Source organism: Miniopterus schreibersii (assembly GCF_964146895.1).
Source record: "Miniopterus schreibersii genome assembly, chromosome: 13".
Classification (NCBI taxonomy): Eukaryota; Metazoa; Chordata; class Mammalia; order Chiroptera; family Miniopteridae; genus Miniopterus; species Miniopterus schreibersii.
The window spans coordinates 14,566,984-14,590,715 of record NC_138113.1 but is presented as its reverse complement, the minus strand read 5'-3'; the positions used below and the strand labels follow the sequence as shown (position 1 = coordinate 14,590,715).

The 23,732-nt window shown below is 34.9% G+C and overlaps 1 protein-coding gene across 9 annotated transcripts in view; it reads right to left on the bottom strand.

The window, feature by feature from the left end:
* BIRC6 (baculoviral IAP repeat containing 6) overlaps positions 1-23,732 on the bottom strand; it is a 154,532-nt gene that overhangs the window by 111,552 nt on the left and 19,248 nt on the right. For all 9 annotated transcript variants that reach the window (XM_081156170.1, XM_081156172.1, XM_081156177.1 and 6 more), the window contains exons 4-11: positions 18,925-19,118; positions 16,063-16,174; positions 14,196-14,278; positions 12,939-13,161; positions 12,700-12,860; positions 9,730-9,788; positions 5,762-7,156; positions 1,033-1,182 (exon numbers count right to left, since the gene is read on the bottom strand). In XM_081156170.1, coding sequence (XP_081012296.1) covers positions 1,033-1,182; positions 5,762-7,156; positions 9,730-9,788; positions 12,700-12,860; positions 12,939-13,161; positions 14,196-14,278; positions 16,063-16,174; positions 18,925-19,118 — 2,377 coding nt within the window. The remainder of the gene's footprint in view (positions 1-1,032; positions 1,183-5,761; positions 7,157-9,729; positions 9,789-12,699; positions 12,861-12,938; positions 13,162-14,195; positions 14,279-16,062; positions 16,175-18,924; positions 19,119-23,732) is intronic.

The following is a 23,732-nucleotide window of genomic DNA, read 5'->3' as shown; positions in this document are numbered from 1 at the left end:
GTCAGTGTATCTCAACCTGAGATACTCCCAAGAGCCAAATGGATGGGGGCAATTACGTGTGCTACTAGAATCTAGTAGGCAGAAGCCAGAGATATTGCTAATGTAGCACAGGACATTCCTCCCACAGCAAAGAATGATCTAGTCCAAAATTTCAATAGTACTGATGAGGCTGAGAACCCTAGTATATAAGGTAGTGAAGACTATCATATATTATTATGATAATCACTAAAGTTAACGTGTATTATATTAGCAATCACTAAGAGTTTGCCTACAATGCACAGGAGAAGGATCAAACGCCCAAACATTAGTGCCCATTAAGATCAAATACCAACTTTATGTATTATTTCTACTTAGAATATAATTAAGTTTAAACATACTTTTCACTACAGATTTATAAACTTTTAAATGCTAGATGCGGGGAATAAAATGTGCCGAATGCTAAGAGTAAAACATAACGGTTCTATGGAAGTACAACAGGACTAACAGCACGCATAAAGGTTGGGGAAAGAGAGCTCAGTGGGGAGAGCATGAAACTAAATATACACTATTATCTAAAGTTTTGCAATGGGGCAATGAGGGTCTGAATATGCTATTCCAGGGAAAGAGTATTTTTTGGCTTTTCAACTCCTGTAGTAATATCAGTAATATTGGCCATTCCACTAACTTTACACAGTTACTTAATGGACTCTTCTCTTTTCCATGTTTTTTCTCCTCCCTTGCTAGACCAAAAGCTCCTTAATAACCAATATAATGTTTTTACCTTAGGTAACTGAACCAATATTGGTCAACCTACTCACAGGTTGAGACCCACTTCTTATTTTAATGTTTGCAACGTTTTCCAACTACTGGAAAAATAATAATACACAAAAACAAGCCTAGTAAAAGAATGCCAATAAGGAAATGAACGTCCTCAGCAAAGTAACCAAGAGTTGACTATAAAAATTGAAACAGTGTTTTAAATATGTAAGACAGACTCAGAAAACTCCCAACACCACAGGAATTCCCATTTTTATAAAACATTTAATATCATACCTGAAATGCCAGGACTTGAAGGATTTGATAAAGGTTTGGAACCTTCTGAAGATGGTTCTATTCCTTTAGAAAGAGATCCATCCACTAGTATATCAGCTTCATCAATATCATCACAGGTTCCTCCAATTTGGAGAAAATGAAGCTCACCACCTACAGTGTAGTAAAATTCCATCAATACAGATACATGGAAAATGGGTAAACATACAAGCGTACTTTATTTAGTTAAGAAAATTTATTTTAATATCTCTTGATAGTCAGATAAAGAAGGCTACTAAAGTGATATATCTCCAAGAATTTAGAAGTTAAACTGCCAAAGAATTACAAACTGGAAATTAAGAAAACAGCAAATACGCAAATGTGTGAAATTAGTTATTCATCGAGTACTTACTTCCTATGTGTAAGGTACTACTTTTAATGCTTAAATTAATTCATTTAGTCTTCACAAAAAAACCCTGAGATAGGGACAATTACTGTGGCCACTTTACAGATGAGGAAACTAATGCATTAGCTATAGTGGGATCCATAGGCCGATATCTTAATCCCAGCAGTAACAAAACAAAACAAAACAAAACAGAGGCCCTGGCCATTGTGGCTAGGCTGGTTGGAGCATTGTCCCATGCACTGAAGGGTCACACACTTCGATTCCCAGTCAGGGCACATACCCAGGTTGTAGGTCCGATCCCCCAGTCAGGGCACATACAGGAGGCAACTGATCGGTGTTGCTCTCTCACACTGATGTTTCTCCCTCTCTCCATCTCCCTTCCTCTCCCTCCAAAATCAGTGTGTGTGTGTGGTGGTGGGTGGGGGGGAGACTTTATAAAAACTCTTAAAATTCACAATGAAATGAAATCAAATTGAATTTCTATTTTTTACATCTCTAGCAAAGAAAAAAACTAAGAACTTAGCAAATATTTAAGACAAAAATGAATGAATAAAAGTATATTCTAAGAAGAGTTTTGAAGATTCACTTCCAGAATTACAGAGTAAGGAGGACCATAAAGTCTCTTCTTGAAAAGAATATATAAACTTGGACAAAACTGTCATTCAACCAGGGTGGGCAACAAACGAAGCACAACAACCATCAAAGTGGGGAAAATCAGAATCCAGAGTTTCTACAATGTTATTTAAAATTTCCAGTATTAAATTAAAAACTATAACACATGCAAAGAAAGAATAATCCATGCTTTAAAAAAACAAAATCAATGAGAAATATCTGAGTGTCCCAGATTAGATTTGGCAGACAAAAACTTCAAATAAGTAACTGTAAATATTTTCATAAAATAAGAAACCAGGTAGGAGAATTAAGGGAACAAATGGAGAAAATGACTCATGAAATAATCTCAAGGACAAAAAAGAAATATTCTAAAAGAATAAAAAGGAAATTCTGGAGTTGAAAAGTAAAATAACTAAAATTAAAAGTTCACTTGAGGGGCTCAAAGCACATTTTCAATGGCAGTAGAAGGAATCAGTGAAATAAAAATAGGCCAGGAGAAATTAACCAATCTAAATAAAAGAAAATATTTTTTAAATGAAAAGCATTTCATTGACCTATGGGACAGAACAAATCTAACAGCATACATCTAATGGAAATTCAAAAAAAAAAAAAGAGAAGGGCAAAGAAAAAATTTCTGATAAAATAATGGGCAAAAACTGCCAAGATTTGATGAAAAAAATCACGTGAAAAATCCAAACAGTTCAATTACTCTCAAGTAGTATAAACACAAAAAGATCCACAGATACACATACATTACAGTCAAATTGCTGAAAAACAAGTCAATGAGAAAAATCTTCAAAGCAGCAAGTTAAAAATAACTCATCACAGACATGGAAACTACAAGGGAAATTAACAGCTGACATCAGAAACAATGGAGGGCCCAGCCAGCGTGGCTCAGCAGTTGAGCATCCACCTAGGATCCAGGAGATCGAGGTTCAATTCCAGGTCAGGGCACATGCAGGGTTTGAAGGCTCAATCCCCAGTTGGGGGCATGCAGGAGGCAGCAAATCAATGACTCTCTCATCATTGGATGTTTCTCTCTTTCTCTCCCTTCCTCTCTCTGAAATCAATAAAGATACTTAAAAAAAAGAAAAGAAAAAGAAACAATGAAAGCCAGAGGAAATAGAATGAAATGTACAGAAGCAGTAGTCAACCACTAAATCTACATATACACAGCACTATTCTTCAAAAAAGAAGGTGAAATAGCCCCTTGCTGGTTTGGCTCAGTGGTTAGAGCGTCAGCCACGGACCAAAGGGTCCCAGATTCTATTCTGGCCAAGGGCATGTACCTCAGTTGCAGGCTCACCCCTGGCCCTGGTCCGGGGCATGTGCGGGAGGCAATCAATATGTCTCTCTCACATTGATGTTTCTCCTCTCCCTCCCTCCCTCTCTCTCTCTCCCCCCTACTCTCCCTGAAAAAGCAATGGAAAAAGTATCCTCAGGTGAGGATTAAAAAAAGTGAAATAGATATTTCCAGATAAAGAGTGAGAGAATTTTTTGCTAGCAAACCTGCCTTATAGTAAATACTGAAGAAAGTCCTTCAAGATAAAAGAAAGCAGTACCAAATTCACAAGAGAAAACAGAAATAATAATTGAGAACAAAATATTTTTTCTCATTTGTTGCCTTTTTTACAAGACAAGGATTTTATAAAATAACTTTTTTTGGTTGGATTTATAACTTATCTGAATGTAATACATAAGACAACAGTAGCACAAAGGTAGGGAAGAAAAAAGATTACAGAAAAGTTTCCATGCTTCACTAGAATTAAGTCAGCATTATTCTGAAGTAGATTGTGGTAAGTTAAACCACTAAGAATATAACTCCAAAAATAAGAATGATGACGGTCCTCAATTTATGATTGGAGTTACTTCCCAATAAATCCATCCTAAACTGAAAATACTGAAATTGCATTTAATACACCTAACCTACTGAACATCATAGCTTAGCCCAGCTGGTTTCTACTGAATGCATATCACTTTTGCACCATTTTAAAGTCAAAACATCCTAAGTCAAACCATCTTAAGTTGGAGAATCGTCTCATATATTTTTAAAATTATTAACACAGGCACTAGTGACATCATGCCAAATGGCAAATAAAATTGTTTTCAGTGTCTGAATCTTTCAGATTAAGTCTCCAAAAAAGTCAACACACGAGTCTTCAGATTTTGGTACATTCTGGCAGTATAACATAGTTATAATCACTCTGATGACAGACTGCCAAGTCTGAATGCTGACTCTGTCATTTATTAGCTCTGTAACTTAGGCAAGTTACTTAACCTCTCTTTCCCTCAGTTTCCTTACCTATAAAATGGAGACAATGATAGCACATATCTCATAAGTTGGTACGATGACTAAACAAATTAATAGAGGTAAAGCTCTAACAATAATGAACTGGCTATACATGATCAATAAATTCATATTATCCTTCATACTACATAGTATTTTAATGGTTTTTCTGAACTTTATTAATTCTAATTCAAAGTTTTATTAGTCTAAAGTTACTCTGTCTTGCTCATTTTTCAAGTTAACTCTGTTAGGTTTTTATGTTATTTGAAGATGTTTTCCCCATGTTATTTCACTTGATGTATTTCAAAGAAGGCAATCTGAACCATGACATTCACCATTATCCTTCTTAGCTAAAGTCTTGAAATCTTTTTTAATATATCTTTATTGATTTCAGAGAGAGGAAAGGAGGGGAAGAGAGAGAGATAGAAACATCAATGATGAGAGAGTTATTGATTGGCTGCCTCCTGCACGCCCCCGAATGGGGATCGAGCCCACAACCCAGGAATGTGCCCTGACCGGGAATCGAACCTGGATCGCCTGGATCCTAGGTAGACGCTCAACCGCTGAGCCACACCTGGCTGGGCTTGAAATCTTTTTAAAGAGAGGAAAAACAGGTTAATTCTTACCAGAACCACATGAGATATATAACTCTTCTCAAAACCAATTCCTCTGCCAAGTATTGGCTATAGTTACCTAGGCTTCAATCTCCTGGCCCTAAATTCCTACGAAACTATCATCCTGATATTGTCAGTAATCCTTTTCAAACACTGCTTTTTTGCCCAGCCAGTGTGGCTCAGTGGTTGAGTGTTGACCTGAGAACCAGGAGGTCACGATTCAATTCCCAGTCAGGGCACAAACCCCGGTTTCTGGCTCAATTCCCAGTGGGAGGCATGCAGGAGGCAGCCCATCAATGACTCACTGATTCACTATCAACCAGAGGTCAGAAGTAAATAAAATTTTAAAAATTGGCAAAAGTAGTAATTACTTGCTAAATATTTTTATTTCAGAGGGAAATAAGAACCAATACCTGTGCCAGAAACTTTACATACATCATTTCATCTAACCAGCCTGGAAACAGGCCTTTTTATCCTAGGTTATAAATAAATAAACAACGGTGTACTGAGTTTAAAGTAACTTGCCGAAGGCCACAAATTTGAACAGATGCAGAGTCAAGACTCACAGAAACAGCAGCAGGTTTTCTTGAGGTTAAAGCAGAGAAAAAACTTTCTGAGATACTTATTAACTTATTTACAATTAGAATCCTTATCTAGAACAGTAGAAAAGTTTTAAAAACAGTTAAAACAGTAGAAAGATTTACCACTTCATTATAAAAGAACAAATTTCTATCTACATGGATCTAAAATTCATACAAGGTATGCACATCAACGAATGCAATGTACAGTAACTTTATAAGGCTTGTAGATGAACCAAACAAACCAATCGCTTACCTTTGGTGCATGCACACAGCCTGTCTGTGCCGGAGCAGTAAATGACAGAAACAAACATATCCTGTTCCTCAGTGCCCTCCTTTTTGGGAGGTTCCACTTTGGCCAAAATTTCAAAGTTTGAAAGATCTAATATTTTTACATATCCTCCCTGAGTGGTTATTACCAGGTGTCCAAGAGTAGAAATGTCAGACTTTTTTTCTCTCTCAATGCCATTCTTTGAGGTTAACTGCATTTCCTCAATAGGTTCCTCACAGTCATCCTCTCGATTATCCAATATATCTGGTGGAAGCAAAATGAGCGAGGTAATTGTGTCCTGGGGATCTTTGATATGTTGGATTTTTATTGGCTCCTCTTCTAAAGTCACTATCCGAGTGGCATAATTCATTTTATAAAGTATTAAATATCCACCACTAACATTCCTCTGCTCAGGCTGAATTATCAAAGGACTCTGTACATCTGCTGGTGATTCATGTTGGATTACACTAATATTTGCACCGTTCACTACAGCAAGATTGGACTCCAGCTCACCTTTCCGTCTATTACATAGCGCAGAATTTAATTTATTTAAATTATTCAAGGCCTCTACTTGATTTATTGCACTCAAGGATTCAACAGGGCATGTCCGCAGTCCTACCAACAAATGAATTCCATCAGCACAAGGAGTTATTGAGTCTATACAAAGATTCTCCTCCTCTGCAAACTTTGGCAGCCTCAAGCACTGAACCAAAGTCCCAGGCTTGGGAAACACAGAGTTCCACTTCTCAGAATCTGGAGAGGTAAGGTTGGCCGCTGCATCCGCAAATTGCTGAATATAAGTCACGGGAGGATCCTGCAACAACAACTGCTCCTGACTATCCAGTTCCATTTCAATAATCTGTGGAACTGTAAAACCGTCGTCATGCAAACTTTTACTCATTATGTTGTTCATCTGTGAAAAGATTTTTCCTGCTTTCTCATCAGATTCCTTGATGCTATAAAGAAGCAAAATGGGTAAAGTCCTCCTCACTAGAGGAGAATTTAATTCTGAATTAGTGCAGGATTCATTGTCAGTTGACCCTTGCTCTGATATACTTTCACCCTGAGTTCTACTTAAACCATCCAGTGACCTGTGAGAATTACTACTAATGGGTGAGGTAGCGGGAGATTTATATGTTAATAAACCTCCAGCCAATAAACATGGAAAGGGAATGTTGTGTTGTTCCTGGTGCTTTTCCTTTGTCTTTTCACTCTTAGAGTTTGTTAAGCAAGGATTTGCCCCAAGTTCTTCAAGATCCTTAACAGTATCTTCAAGCACATTTGCAACAATCTCCCACTGAAGTTTTTCTGGCTGCTGGAGAATGCTGAGTGCTGTTATATCAAGGCTCACTTCCATGGCTTCCTTTTGTGATGTATGCCCTTTGAAAAAGAACAATATTCATTAGCAATGGCCTTGTGAATGTAAATCAGAATCTCTAGTGTGAGGTTTTTGTTAATTTTTATTTTCACTCATCTAGTCCATGAATTATAATTGTATAAGTAGAAGAATTTAAAGTATTTTAAAGGAAATTTAATCAAATTGGAGATGAACCTACCCAGAAAAACCATAATGGTAACCAAGAAACTGAAAATCATTTCCAATTCAGAATATATTTACCTGACAATTTGTTAGCAAAACCTTTTTTTTTTTAATTAGGAGAATAAGAGGGTTAAGGAATGAACACATCATTAATATGAAAATAATAGGAATTCTACCATTTAATTCTAAACCAGAAGCACTCAATACTATTTATGTATCTGTCACTTATGTACTTTGAATATGCATGAAACATTATTGTAATCTCAGCTCCCTTTCCTTTACCATTTAGAAGTCATAGCATCCTCTCCTCTCTCCTATCCCACCATACTAATTATCAATCGATTGTCATAGCATGAAATTTAATTCTAACCTCAGCTTACAAAAAAGAAGAAAAATGTTCCCAAAATGTGTCCTTTTTAAATTGTAACGTCTCTATATTATATGCTAATTTTTAGTTCATTTAAAGTCAACTAACTACATCATAGTACACCTTACTGAGCTTTTATCTAGTCTATTCTCTTCAAGCTGTCCCCTTACAAATAGTACAAAAGTCATGTCTGGCTCAATGCTCCAAATGTGCCATCTCTGTCTACACAAAACCCTAGGAGAGATATCAGTCAACCCTGAACCAGGTAAAAATCTCTTGATACCAAACTGAAAGTTTCAACCAATCTGTTTTTTTCTGAATAGAACAAACCACTATCACTCAGGCAACAACAATATAATGACCACTCTAGGTAACTTGTGGAAATACAAAAAACAAACAAAGTGGAATTGGCCTTACAATTTTAGGCAAGTACACAGAAGAGTAACAGAAATATAAAATAATTCAAGGTGATTGCATGAAAGTTTGAATGCTGCCCAAGTAAAGGAATCAGCAAGAAAGATTCATGGAACATCAAACATTTAAGATATACTGAGAGTTCTGTACCATTTTTGTTTACTAACTAGTTCACTAACAGTTTCTTCAAAATGCTCACTGACAACTTTATCTAGAATTTTCTGAGATTTTCTTACTTCACATAATGTCAATGTGACCACCTAAAACTGAAACCATTTCTAGCTAAGCAGAAGAAAATTTTAGTTATAAACTCAACAATTTAATTGTCCTAATGGAGCTGTTCATTTATTTACCATTCATTTGGCTATATTCATGTGCAGCCTGTATACTGCCATACAATATTTATATATTTACTCTACTAATTTACTAATCTTGACTTGAAATTAAATGTCAATAGTGAGACTTTTATAACACGTAGTACACCATAATAACTCTTAAGGATGCTCAACTAGTTTACAGAGAAAACACTGAGGGCCAGAGAGTTAAAGTGACTTGACAAGACCAAAGAGCTATTTGGTAGAAGAGATCAAGCTCTAACCAAGTTTCCAGGTGACCAATGACCAGTTTATTATTTATCAAATTCAGAGTACGCAATAGTAGCCCTTTTCTGTTTTTGCAAAAGGACAACAAAGATGGAAAAGAACATTAACATCATAAGACTAAACGTGTTTAAATGAAATCTTAATTATTCAAAAGCTACTTACACAACTGTACCTCATTTAGGGCATTTTCCTACATCTTTGTTAATTTTCTTCATTTCTAAGAACTACCTCAAAAGACAACTACGGGTTAATCCAAAACCAGAGCAGTATTGTTTGGTGGATTTAAAAAGGATTTCATGACAAATTATAATTTAAGAAAGCACCTGCTACTCTATACTAACTATAACTTTTGACAACTACACATACAAAACCATGTCTCTTCTACAGAGATTTAACAAGTTATACATGTCCTTAATTCATGAGATTTGACATTAGAGAATAGCCACAATGTAATAATGGTAACTTTTTAAAAATACTGGCTAATTCCATTATTCTTTACATATTTTTATCTTAATCCCCAAAACACTAATTAACAGATGTTAGTATAACTATTTTATATATTAGAAAATGCTATCAGACTATAATTAAATGATAGATTTGAATTCTGACATAGTAAACTATTTTGAGATGCACTATTAGCCTTACCTGTACCATAACTACATTAAAATATGAAGCATATTCATTTGCTTTAGTATTTCATAGGATAACAAGGCAGCATTTAGTTGAAGCCTAAATGTCTATAAATTTACACTTAAAAATGCATTTTCTATTCCCTTGTTTTCTTTTGGAAATACAAAACCTTAATTTAAACATTACTTTTACTTAATAGGAGAATACATTAAGCAAATAAATTGAACATATTCTGGAGCTTAATGTCAACTCCCTGATATCTGTGACAAAAATTTGGTAAAACTGTCCCTTTACTTCCTCTGGCTCAAATAGGTACCATTTAAAATTTAAGTATGAAACACTATATAATACTAATTCAAGATCTCTGATATAAACAGATTATCTAACATTTTTTACATACCTGTCACAGAATCTGATCTGGAATGCTCTTCACTGTCTGAATCCTCCAGTAAATCATCACTTAAAAGACAAAGTAAAAATATAATTTGAATTTCAAAAAATTGTATACATGAGAGAGGGGAGAAAAAAAGTACAATATTACAACAACCACTGCTTTATATCTGGAATATAAGCATCATAAGGACTATTAAAACTGGCTTAAATGATATATAAGTACTCTGAGATCATAACTGATTAACAATGCTGATAATATATCATCTTAAATCATTAAATAAATGTCTACCTGAAATAGGGTGTGGAAGACTCTAAAAATTTATAACAGAATTTGTGGGAATTTGAAGACTGTTAAGGTGTGACTAAGGATAGTTTGGCTAAATAAAAGGACAAAAGAGAGGCAGCTAATAAAATCAAGCACAAGCTTTTACTAGTAAAATTTTAATAATTATTGTATTACTAAATTCAATAAAGTTACCCTAAAACCAAACAGAAGAGTTGTATAAATATGTGAGTATATATGTACTCACACACACATGCATTTCTTTTTTGTTTTGTATTTGGTGTATTTGTTTTGGAAGAGCTGTTAAGAACTCCTTCACAAGCAGGAAAATTATTATAACACAGAAGTTAGGAGTTAAGACAATAATCTTTTGAAAATATTATTCTATGATAGAAAATTTCTCATACTATTATATGATAAAATCATAAGAGTAAAATCACTGAATGGTATACTTTTTAAAGGGTAAATTTCATGATATGTAATTATAACAAAACATTTAGAAACACACAGGTTAAAAAAAACTACACACACATTAAAAAACACACATAAATGTTAACATAACTAAATGACATGATAATGGGTACCATAAATTTCTCCAAATTATTAGTTATTTTCTAACTTTTCTACAATAAGCATGCATTACTTATGTAATAGCCACTGGATTTCCTAAAGCCTTTTACATGACACAAAACCTTCTACAAAAAAAAAAAACATAAAAAATAAGATATTTGAATGTTTTAAATGTTTTGAAAACTTAACAAATTAATATTACAGGAGCACCTTAGCTTTGATATATCAATACTATAACCCTAACCCTAATCTAAGGTCACATGTTGGCATGTGTATAATCTTAAAAGTATATCTTGATTCAATTTTTAATCCCCAAGATAAAATTTCTAATTAAAATTAGTGTTCAGAAAACATAATAATTTTACTATCTTCTATTAATTTTTCACTAACTTCTAAGAAAATCACAGAGACCAAACATGCTCACTAAGGTTAAATTTGGTCAGCTGTGGAGGTTCCCCCTGAAATGCAAGGGGTCCTGGCCCTACAGATGGCCCCCCAGCCCAGGGTTCCAGTTCTAGGAAGAGAAGTCCCATAACTTCTAGCTGTGAAAAACAGCGAGAATTATGGCTGAGACAGACGATTGCTGGAATTCCCAGTGATGAAAAGCAAGGACCTACAACCATGATTACTCTTATCCAGCAAAGCTATCATTTAGAACTGAAAGACAGATAAAGAACTTTCCAACCCGGCCGGGCATGGCTCAACCTAGGATCCATGCAATAGTGGTTTGATTCCCGGTCAGGGCACATGCCCAGGTTGCGGGCTCCATCCCCAGTCCAGGGCGTGCAAGAGGCAGCCGATCAATGACTCTCTCATCATTGATGTTTCTATCTCTCTCCCTCTCCTTTCCTCTCTCCAAAATCAATAAAGACATATTTAGAAGAAAAAAAAACTTCCCAGACAAGAAAAATCTAAAGGAGTTCATCACCATGAACCCAATATTACAAGAAATATTAAAGGGTCTTCTTTAAGAATAAGTAAAAAAGAATCAAAAGTATGAATAAAATATCAATAAATACATATCTATAAAAAATTATTTTAATTGTAAATAGATTAAGTGCTCCAAGCAAAAGACATAGGGTGACTGAATGGGTAACAAAACAAGGCCTTTACATATGCTGTCTATAAGAGACACACTTTAGATAGAAAGGCACACACAGACTGAGAGCAAAGGGATGGAAAAGGAGTTTTCACAAAATCTAAATAACAAAAAGCTGAGGTAGCAATACTTATACCACACAAAATAGACTTTAAAACAAAGAGATAAAACACAGCTCAGCAATTCTACTTCTGGGTATTTATCCAAAGAAACCCACATAGATCAAATAAAGCTACAGAAATCAGGAATCTGTCAGAAAAGCTGAATGGAAGAGAATCCAGCACAGAATTTTTAACAAAATGTTTCTATAGCAATAATTATCATGCCTAAACTCTGCTGGCTACTGATAAATTGTTTTAAATAATTAGGTCATCCTCCCTAGCCACAAGTTATGTCATTATTCAGGAGTATGTCTATAATTTGCAGTGCTACTGAAAAAAGGGGGAAACTAAAACCATTTGGTTCAATTGCCTTATGAAAAGATTTAGTAGAATGTGAAAGTACAAGTCTAATCCAAGGGTTTCATTTCATTATTTAGACTACTTTCCAATGCAGCAATTATGTCCAATTAATTGGATATATTAATGTAGAAAATTAAGTACATTTTATAGACTATAGCATTTCTGAAAGAATCACACATCTATTTCAGGTTTCCAACCAAACATTTATTCGCTAAACTGTGGACCTAATAATTTTTTTTGTCTCTTCAATTAGAATTAAGAAAATACACAATTTAGCCCAGCCAGGCATGGCTCAGCAGTTGAGCGTCGAACCAGGATCCAGGCAATCGGGGTTCAATTCCCGGTCAGGGCACATGCCCGGTTGCGGGCTAGATCCTCTGTTGGGGACATGCAGGAAGCAGCAGATCAATGACTCTCTCATCATTGATGTTTCTATCTCTCTCTCCCTCTCCTTTCCTCTCTATAAAATCAATAAAGATATATATATATATAAAAAGAAAATATACGATTTAGGAAAAGAAAATACTTAACTTCTATAAATACCAATAAAACAAATTCACATACCTATCTCCTTCCAATTTTGGTATATCTGAGCAACTAGAGGAGTCTTCTAGCCACGCCAAAGTTGGTCTCCTTGATTCGACTGCTGAGCTTGGTTCTCCCGACAGAATAAGCTGTTGTACAATTGCTGGATCATATGCATTAATTTCAAACTTTAAGTGCACCTAAACAAATGAAAAGTCTAAGTTTATAACTGACTTTTTTTTAAACTACTAATCTGTTACTTCAAAATTAAAATATACCTTCATAAGTTTAGAAACATCCCATATGCAGATCTTTCCTCGTTTCGTTGCAGCAGCTAGAAAATGGGGGCAGCTCCCCGATCCAAAGCAAGATATTCTGTCAGTTCCATCTGTACAAGGAAACTGTGCAGGACTTGTTGCGAGAGTGACTGACAATGGCACATTCTGTGTGTGCTCACCTTTCACAAAAGGGCAGTTTGGGGAATGTCTCTCGTGCTCAGACCTTTACATAAATTAAGAAAAAGTTTGTACATTAAAACAGAACAATGGGATCATCTTTTCTTTTTGAAAAAAACAGGTATTCCTTATTAAAAACACTCAAATACCAAATCATTCAATTTTATCAACATCACTCTAACACATTCAACCAGAGCTTTATAATAGCAGTTATTATATACTTTAATTCAATACAAATAGAGTCTCAGATGAAATGGAGAAATAAATGCGACAGTGTAAATTATGCTGTATTAACACACTGATAAAACTGTTTCAAGTTCTGATATTTCCTCACACTGGTTTCCTACATCTTTAAATGAGTAACTACTCTGTTTCAATGTAAAATTCTCATTTATGTACAGTACAGTAACAGTAGTTAATACTGTATTTTATATTTAAAGTTTGCAAAGAAGAACCATGGCCAGTGTGACTCCATTGGACATAGTCCCATGCACCAAAGGGTCACTGGTTTGATTCCCAGTCAGGGCACATACCCAGGTTTCAGGTTGGTTCCCCCAGCTGAGGCACGTACAGGAAGCAACCAATCAATGTTTCTCTCACATCGATGTTTTTCTCTCCCCTCTACCCCTCCTTTCCTCTCTCTAGAATCAATAAAAAACATTTCCTCAGGTAAGGATTAAAAAAATAAAATAAAATAAATTTTAAAAAAATTTTTAAACGTAAATCGTAAGACCCTCATCTGTAGGTTCCCCACTGACAGCCTGTCCTCAAGAGATCAATATTAAACAGCTGAAGTTAATCACGCTCTTTTCATTTATTTTATCATCATCTCCTGGTTTTCAGAGTCTGATGCTATTCTTTGGCACTTTCAAGTACAGATTTTAGGAAGTGAAAGACCTTAAAGATACTGTATGTCAAGTGATGTGAAAGAGTGCTACCTCACCCTCTCGGGACAAAGGCAAAAATATTGATGGCAGAAAGACATGAATATTATCATATCTAGATCAAAAAGTAAAATTTAAAAGTACAAAGTTTATAGAATTAATTTAGTCTGTTATGTCCAGAATAATCAAGACTCACCAAGGTTCATCAGTAGGTTCCCAACAAACAAGACATACACTACAAGTAAAACACATGGCTCTATCATCTCCAGATGAGGCAGGCTGCAAATTTATAAAGAAGACAGCCAAGGTTAATCAACATTAAAATAGCTTTGTAACAAAAATTCTTCTAAAAAAGTTAATAAATTCAGGTAAAATTCCATATTGAAAAAATGAAATTAGCCTCCACTATTAGGTTCCAGCAATACACTGAATCCCCAAATGTTTATAAATTTGCTGCTTTATTTGAAAAGTTGTGTTTCATCAGAAAATGGCAACTAAATCAAACATGGAAGCACACATGTAATCTCTAATTTAGCATTTACTGATTATATTACTAAAGTATTTGAAATACAGTTAAGACAGGAAATAGTCTAGCAGGTTTATTATTACAAACTGAATCCCATACAACCACACAAGAAAGGGCAAGTAAAAAGGAACTGCAAACTAGTGAACCTTAGTCATGTAATATTCTTCAAGACACATGGCACAACATGCTACATATATATATAAAATTATGTAACAAAACCTGAACTGAAACATACCTCTAAAAACAAGTAGTATTATTTCTGATCACTCACTCTAATTTGCAATTATTGTGTCTGCAGGTGCAAATTTATTATCTATTTTAGAAGATTAAAAATAGCCCCAACACAGGCAGAAGATTCCAGAAAACCTATGATTCGATCTCTTTGCAAAGATGGAATACAATAATAATTCAACAAGAAAAATATTAAGTCATCCCGTCACAGAGACTATTTTAGGAAATGACACCAAATAGGAAGATAAATTGTTAGGGAAAATGGTCCATATTTAACTCTTAATTTAAGAAAATAATTCAAGTGATTCTAATATTAGCCAGTCTCCAAATGATTCTAACTGAAAATCTGAAAAACGCTGAATAAAATATTCAAATATATATGATATTCTGATTTAATTTTAGTTAACATATTCTGAAACACTTCAAGATAACTAAGGAATAATCACTCTGCAGATTCTTAAGGGCAGTAACTTCAATGTACTTCAAAGTTTAGTTGAAATCTAAAATTAAATAAGCAAGCTTGATAAAAACTGACATATGTTAGATATCTTGTATTCTTTAGCAGGGGTAAAAACAGTGGCAAGCCAGTCTATACAGTACTCAGTTGGTGTTTCTTTTAAACAGTATATTACCCATTTTTCTTAACTTCCCTCTACTTTAGTTCAGTGAAGCTCTCCATAATGTCCTATTCTCATGTCTTTTTGTCACACTAATCCTTACAATGTACACCTGCCTCTTTTCCTACATAAAACTATGACTATTTTCCTTGACTAATTATTGCTCTTTCTGTGCAATGCTTAATTTTTCAATACTTTATGGATTCAGGTTGCATTTTGCCACACACAATGTTGCTACTATAGTTATCTAGTATACGGGTAATTTATATCCCAAATAAAATTAGAATTTCAGTAGTAAATGTAATGTGTTGCTTTTATTAAATTACCCTAAGTAATTTCTCTGTTATGAATGCAGAAGTCAAAAAGTGAAAATAAACACTCATCCAAAAGAGAACACTTTTTAAAAAGTGTATCTGAAGAATATTGCCTACTTTCTGAAAGAAAATAGTTATGAAGCATTAACTCAGTTGTTAGTGATTTTTAACAATTTTTTTTTCTTTTCATACACAATACATGACATAGGAAATAGCCAGTCTAGATATTATGATCAAAGGTATAACAAGAACAAGAAAAACTCACATAAAGGCATACACACAAGTACACACCGAGGGTACACAAAATAAGTTTTTGAAAAAGTTAAAAAAACAAACAAAACAAAAAAATGGTGTTTTTTTGATAATCCTTTTTACCTGATGATAAAATCCAGCTTGAGCCATGGGATCTGGTTGTGCCCATCTATAGCCTACATGAGGCCATGATGTAAATGTCTCCCGTCTGTTAGCTTCACTATACATTAATGACCTAAAAGTAAAAATACTTTATGTAACTGAAGTTAGACATCAAATGATAGTGACACTATTTCACACTAAAGAAAAAATTTTACTGGATTTTTAACAAAAATTGGGAATGGTCTAATGACCATGTTCAAATTCTTATTTTAAACTAAAAATGATCACTATAAGAAATTTCTCTTAAACAGGGTAGGAAAAAAGAAGCCTGATTAATGGTCACAAATGACAAACAATTCCAGGGGTAGATTTAATTAACCAATGTTGCATAATTATCAAGCAGAAAACACGAAATCTAAAAATGTAGAGGCAGAGAACTGTATGCTTTCATCATGTGCCAAGTTCTGTATAAGTGGACAAAATCACAACCAAAAGAAACAGTGGTTTTTATCTCAACCATACTGAGAAAGTATTTTCTAATTTAATATTTTTTAAGTAGAAGGTAGTTTTTTGTTCTTTCTCCAGAAAAATTCTTTTCCAGGAAAGTTGTACTCTCCACAGAATTATCAAAAAAGGAAATCGTCATATGTTTTCATATTAAAATATGTGAGTTCACCGAGCGTGAATCTGTAACATAGAGCATTAGAGTATTTCTTTAAAGGATCATACCAAAATTAGAAAAAGTCCAAATGGCTTCAAGTAAGAAAGAACTGGTAGGCAAAGCTTACTCCTCCTAACACAAACAATAACTGATAATGGAAAGAAAGAAAAAAAAAAGAGAAAGTGGTAAAGGTCATCACAATGAGATCAGAAAAACAATTTTTCTTTAAATTAGTACATGACTTCCTATAATATTGCTAGTGATCTTAGGTTTAACTCATAGTTGTATTCTGGTTTGGAAAAAAAAAACACCACCACCACTGGGTTAGAAAAGCCTTTTCCTTTACAGGCTATAGATGTCTTCAAGACTTGTGTCAGTCTTGGGAAACTGTCCCCTTAGTTACATTACCAAACAGAACAGCAATAACACCTAATCAAACCTAATTCAAACCTCCAACAGATCTAAGTTCATCAAGGTCCTCATAATGAAACAAACACAGACTACATCAAAATTAATGTTGATACATTTAACACCTCCAGAAACACTGAATATCCTATCCAATCAACGCATTTCCTAAATTAAAATATTTACCACAGCTTGCACTGACTTCTTTAAAAATCCTGCTACTGTTTGCAATGAAAATAGCTCTGAGGTGTTTTATAATCTCAAGATAGTTATAGCTCTCAGACAAGAAACATTTAAGTACACATTTTCCCCCTCTCCAGATATTCCAAAGGATATTTTAAGGATAGCCACAGCACATTATCACCTAATAGCTATTCACATTAAAAATTAGTTTCTACATTTTGCCCAAAAGATAGAGATAACAATACTACTATGGAATATAAAAATTCTTTGCAAATTTTAATACAACTAGTAGGAGTATTATTTATATAATAAGATCACTTTTTTTAAAAGGCAACTGGTTAAGCAAAGTTGCAGTTTACCAAGAGATAAACTACTAAATATTGCAAACTTAAGCCAGACTTAAGATAATAGAAGTTAAAAGTTAATTCATTCAGTAGTGCCTTTGCTAACATGAGCATGTACAATTTACAAATGTACTTCAGAAAAAAGCATAGGAAGTTATAATTCACATCAATGAAAATGTGAAAACATAAAATGCTACATGTGAAAGCAAATGTGAACTTAATCAAAACTGTTCAATTTAATATTTCAGTATAGCATTTTTAAACTTCATTTATCAGACTTATAAGAATCTTATAAATGTTATTTCAAATAACAAATCATTTATGTTTTTAAATGAATGCATTACTGGCTTTTTAATTAGTTTTAAACAAAGTAGAACCTCAGTAAATACTGAAGAAAATGATGGCTGAGGTATGATTTTTATAATACTCTTTAAATAAAGGACAGGCAGCATAAAAATCTTACTTCAAAATTATCCTAATTAATTTTTTAAAAATATTTTCATTATTTTAAATAGAAAGTAATAGATAGCTTTTATACTTAAGATTCTGGTATGGGTTTTTTAGTTTATCAAAATTTATCTCAAAGGCCTTGGCAAGGTAGCTGAGTTGGTTAGAACATGGTCCCAATACACCAAGGTTATGGGTTTGACCCCGAGTCAGGGCACATACAAGAATCAACCAATGGCCCGGCCGGGCGTGGCTCAGCAGTTAAGCGTCGACCTAGGATCCAGGTGAGATCAGGGTTCGATTCCCGGTCAGGGCACATGCCCGGGTTGCGGGCTGCAGCTGATCAATGACTCTCTCATCATTGATGTCTCTATCTCTCTCTCTCCCTCTCCTTTCCTCTCTCTGAAATCAATCAAGATATATTAAGAAAAAAAAAAAAAAAAAAATCAACCAATGAATGCATAAATAAGAACAACAAATTGATGTTTCTCTCTCTCTCCCCCTTTTCTCTCTCTCTAAAATCAATTTTTAAAAATTTATCTCAGAGATCACAAAATTTCAATGAGAAAAATAATTCTTATACAGTGAATAATTATAGTATTTTTAAGTTTGAAAATATAGTTTTACGATCCCTTTAAATACCTTCCAGGTACCAAAACAAACAACAATTCAAGTGGCAGTTTACTTCACTTCAGCATTTTGATAGAAATGACAATGTGAATGGTTTTCAAAAACATTCTGAAAAATGTTTTAATCATCATCAAATTTACAGTTGCTCTTGGTTAATTTAAAAACTAATCAATTCAGTCTCAGTGTCATAACTCTTTATAAGCAAAGCTATACCTGTCCACAGAACGGCCTGGCCCCACTCCAAGTTCTGGACGTGCACTAGGTAAGAGGTAAGACAATCTGTCCATCACTGAGGACGCCACAGGTAAGGCAGCAACATTTTGATTTATTTTCTTGAGTTCATTCACAATGGCACTGGCAATGGACTTTAACACATGATGAGGAAGATGAAATGTAACTGTGGCCCACTGAAAGAAAATGGGGAGTGTAAGCAAAGGAAAATGTACTCAACAGTTTTAACCAAAACCATACATATACATTATAAAACAAAGAACTATTTATCAGTCTCAAGTCAGTTTACTCCAATAATTCACCAGTTAAAGCAGAAACTAGCAAAAAATGAAATCTCAATTTATCACCCTCAAAAACACAGTTTAGAACCAGATGGTAGCACACCTTCTCATATATCCCATCCACAATTAAGGATAACTAAAATCATCTGTAACTTTTAATATTCCTCCAGCACATATACAATGTTAAGCACAAACTAGGCACTCAAATATCTCCATTCATAAGAATATAGTTGTAGAATTTATCACTACTGAGGTAGATGAGAAATTACTTTGGCTTAGCAGATTCTTATGCATTTATTGTTGTTGTCACCATAATCCAGCAAAAGTAACTAAAAAGCATAGATCTATAGTCACACAGACTTGGATTCTAAGCCCATTTTTACTATGGTACCCTGATCAAATTAACTTCAATCTCCTGCTTATGTGAAATGGGGAAAAACAAATACTTATTCATATAGTGTTCTCATGAGAATTCAAGTGAGAATTGGTACAGTGTTTAACAGAGTAGATATTTGATAAATGTTAGCCATAATTATTTAATATTAAAATAATTATTTAAAAGGTTAAACTGTTATGATAAGTAGTATTCCCCTAGAAGTCTATAAAGTAATTTCACCTTTATATCCTGTCCCTGCTCGCCTATGGTTCCCACTCTCTGAAATACACCCTAGGCAGCCTACTTAAATTATTACTTATTTATATAACTGGAAAAACTTGTGTCCAGAAATATGACTTGAATTGCTAAACAACAACAAAAAAAAACAAAGAGGAGGCCCTGACTGGGTAGTTTGGGTAGTTAGAGAGTCATCTCAATATGCCAAGGTTGCAGGTTCGGGCCCCACAACCAACGAATGCATAAATAACACATGAGTAAGTGGAACAAATTGATGTTTCTCTCTATATGTTTAATAAAAATTAATTGATTAAATTAAAATTAAAATTTTTAAAAGAGAGAATGAAAGCCTCTTTGTTTCTAGACCTAACCTGTTCATACATCCAGAGCCTCTTGGTTGAAAGGAGGGCTGAATCCCCTTGAGAAAGAATGCTACAACAACGTCTCAACTAATCAGTGTAAATTATAAGTCTCCCCCTCAAAAGCATCTGTGGGCATTCACTACAGTCACTGTACACTGGGGAACAGAAAACACTGTGATCTTTCAGGCATCACAAGACAGTAGCACAGCACTTCACTACACAGTGAGTGTAGTGAAGAATAGAAAATGTTGTGATCTTTCACAAATTACAAGATAGTAACACTGGACTGGCCTAAAACATCAGACAAATATCTATGCAATCAGAGCTATCCATCACGAAGGAGGTGTTACCTGACACACTAAACTGTAATACTGGGCACAAGACGATAAGTATCTTTCAAGTGGTTGTTTTTATGGTGTGTTTTTATTCATCCTCACCCACGGAAACTTTTCCATTACTTTTCAGAGAGAGGAGAAGGGGGGAGGGGGAGATGTGAAAGAGACACATCAATTGGTTACCTCCCACACACACACCCCAACCAGGGCCTGCCACCAAGGTACGCGCCCTTGACCGGAATCAAACCTGAGACCCTTCAGTCCAAGGGCCAATGCTCTAACCACTGAGCCAAACCAGATAGGGCTCAAGTGGTTTTTATGAGATCAGTCTTGAGAAAGCCCAAAAGGCAAGTTTTGGACAAGGTGAATAAGCAAGTAACTCAGACTTCTACAATACCTACTCTTGTCATAATGCCTCCTTCTCATTCCACATTGAACTCCTTATGATGAGGTAACTAAGGACGAAAACCCTTGGCTCTGATTTACAGATAGTTCTGCATGTTATGCTGGTACCACCCCCCAAAGTGGACGGCAGCAGCATCATAGCCCAATCAGGACAGTGGTGAAGGTAAATCTTCTCAGTAAGCAGAACTTCAACCAGTACATTTGACTGTTCTCTTTTCCTGAATTGAGAGTTAGAAATAAAGATCCTCACTGATTAATGGAGAGTACCTAATGTTTTGACTGGATGGTCAGGGATTTGTGCAGATCAGGACTAGAAGACTATTAACAAGGAAGTCAAGGGTAAAGGTCTACAGCTAGACCTATCAAAATAAAGAGTATTAAAATATTTGTGAAATACATGAATCCTCATCAAAAGGCATCCATTCCAGAGGAAATGGACAAATTATACACATTATAGGAATGTCACTCACCCTCTCTCCATAGCTAATCCAGTGCTTGCTCAATGGAGCTGTATGCAAAATGCCATCCCAAAAGAGATGGGGAGAGTATGTACAAGCGCAATAATATGAACATCCCCTCACCAAGACTAATCAGGCTACAGCTGTTGCTAATTGCCTAATCTGCAGATACCAAAACTGAGCCACCAATATGACACCATTTTCCAGGGGGAAGAGCCAGCTATCTGATTGAAGGTTGATTATATTTCAGTTCCTTCCATCAAGGTCTGGGCAGCAATTTGTCTTCATTGTAACAGGTATGTATTCTGGATATGTATTTACCTGTTCCGCCCACAATGCTTCTGTCATATTACTTCATTGCCTGTGGACTAAGAGAATGACTTATGCACCATCATGGTTTTCCACACAACTCTTTGCTTCTGACCAAGAAAGCACTTCAAAGGAAAGAAAAAAGCTACAACAGGCTCCTACCCATAAAATTGACTGGTCTAACAGTGGTATCATCCAGAAGGAGCTGGAGTGACAAAAAAGTGTAATACCCTACTAAAGACTCATTTTCAGTACTAGTTGGGAGAGATGCCTGAAAGTTTGGAGTTCTACCTTACAGGATTATGCTTTAAATAAAAAATATATGATACAGTTTCTCCTAAGCAGGGTCAGTATTATACTTAATAACCCATTCTCAAACTTTGTTTTACACTTTATGCTTTGAAGATCTTATGTCCCAAGGGAAGAAGGTTCCACCAAGGTACAACAATGGTTCCACTGAATTACGTGATAATACTGCTAACCAGCATCAGGAAGAAAGGAAGTTATTCTACTGGTTGGTATGATTAAAACCAGCAAAGGAAATTGGATTGGTGCTAAATAACAGGGGTAAGGAGAACTTAATTAGAATCCAGGAGATTCTTTAGGATGCCTCTAAGTCCTTCTAGGTCTAATAGTAAAAGTGAATGGATGACTACAACTTAAACACAGCACCACTGAGGATTTGGATCCTGCAAGAGGAGACTTGTGTCACTCCATCATATAAAGACAACTGACTAGTTGCAGTGCTGGCTCAAGACAAAGAGAAGATGGAATAGGTAGTAGAAGGAGGAGGTTATAAATGTGAAGTATATCCTCTTCATTAAAAAATTGAGGGACAGAGCAGCTATGCATATTTTTCTTCCCTTATTACACATTTGATGGATAAATGGATGGATGAGTTAGATAGATACAGACACAAAAATATAGACAAATATATGTAGACTTTTTATGTAGGAATTTTTAGTTATAGCTAACTTAGTCTGGGTAGCAGAGCTCTATTACTTAAACAGTTGAGACTGTAACTAAATTTTAGGAGTAGTTAATATCTAAGGATGAATAAAATATCTGTTGGAAGCTTGTATCTCTTTCAGGGGAATAGGGAAAGAGATTCTTCATTTGTAAAAAGAAACAATGCCTCTTGTTAAGTAAAAGCATATTTTTGTTGTATGAAAGTTCACATACATATAGATAATGTGTATGGAAATGCTGAGTAGGCAAAGGGTAGGCTATGCCTGTTATTAAACTACTGTCTCTAAGCGCCAGGCCTACCCTTTAGTTCTCTGTCATACTGGGGCTGGGAATCTACAAACTCTGTTTCTTCTTTGCCAACCAGTTTCTGGCTGATGGGTTCTCACAAAAGGAACACAGGATGGAAACTGGAAAGCATAAGGGGAGGAAAACTTGCTCCTTGCTACTACTTGTCATTGCTATCAGGATTGTTTCAACAAAGAACCTGATGGCAGCAGCTGATTCTTCCAGCAGTTTTTTGTTTGTTTTCTTAGCATTCCCAGAACTAGTCTCATAGAGCTCCTTCAGAGGTACTAACATCAGCAAAGGGACACCTCTCTTCAACTAGGAGTCTCAATTTCACAAGCTACAAGTTCCACAGGCACCAGCTGGGCAGCAGCTCCTCTTCAGAAATCTGGGTCCTGGGACCACAGAGTCCTTTCTCTAAGTTTGTAGGGTCTGACAAACTTAACTTCTTGTTCCCCCCAGACCTAGGTGAGAGCTGCTTCCTGTAGCTACCATCTGTGTGTCACCTCAGCCAGCATTTCTTGTTTACTTTTTCAGTTCTCAAACACATGTTAAATCAATTCTTTACAATAAATTCTCTGTTGGAATGCAGAGTATGGTTTCTGTTTTACTAAATAAAAAGTCCTATCAATGGAATAAGGGTTAATAAAATTATTGTAAATCTACAGAATAAAATTCAATATAAACATTAGAAAAAATGCAGCTAATCTATGAGGATTTATATGAAAAGATACTAAAGATACATTCTTAAATTTAAAAAAACAAGGTATAAG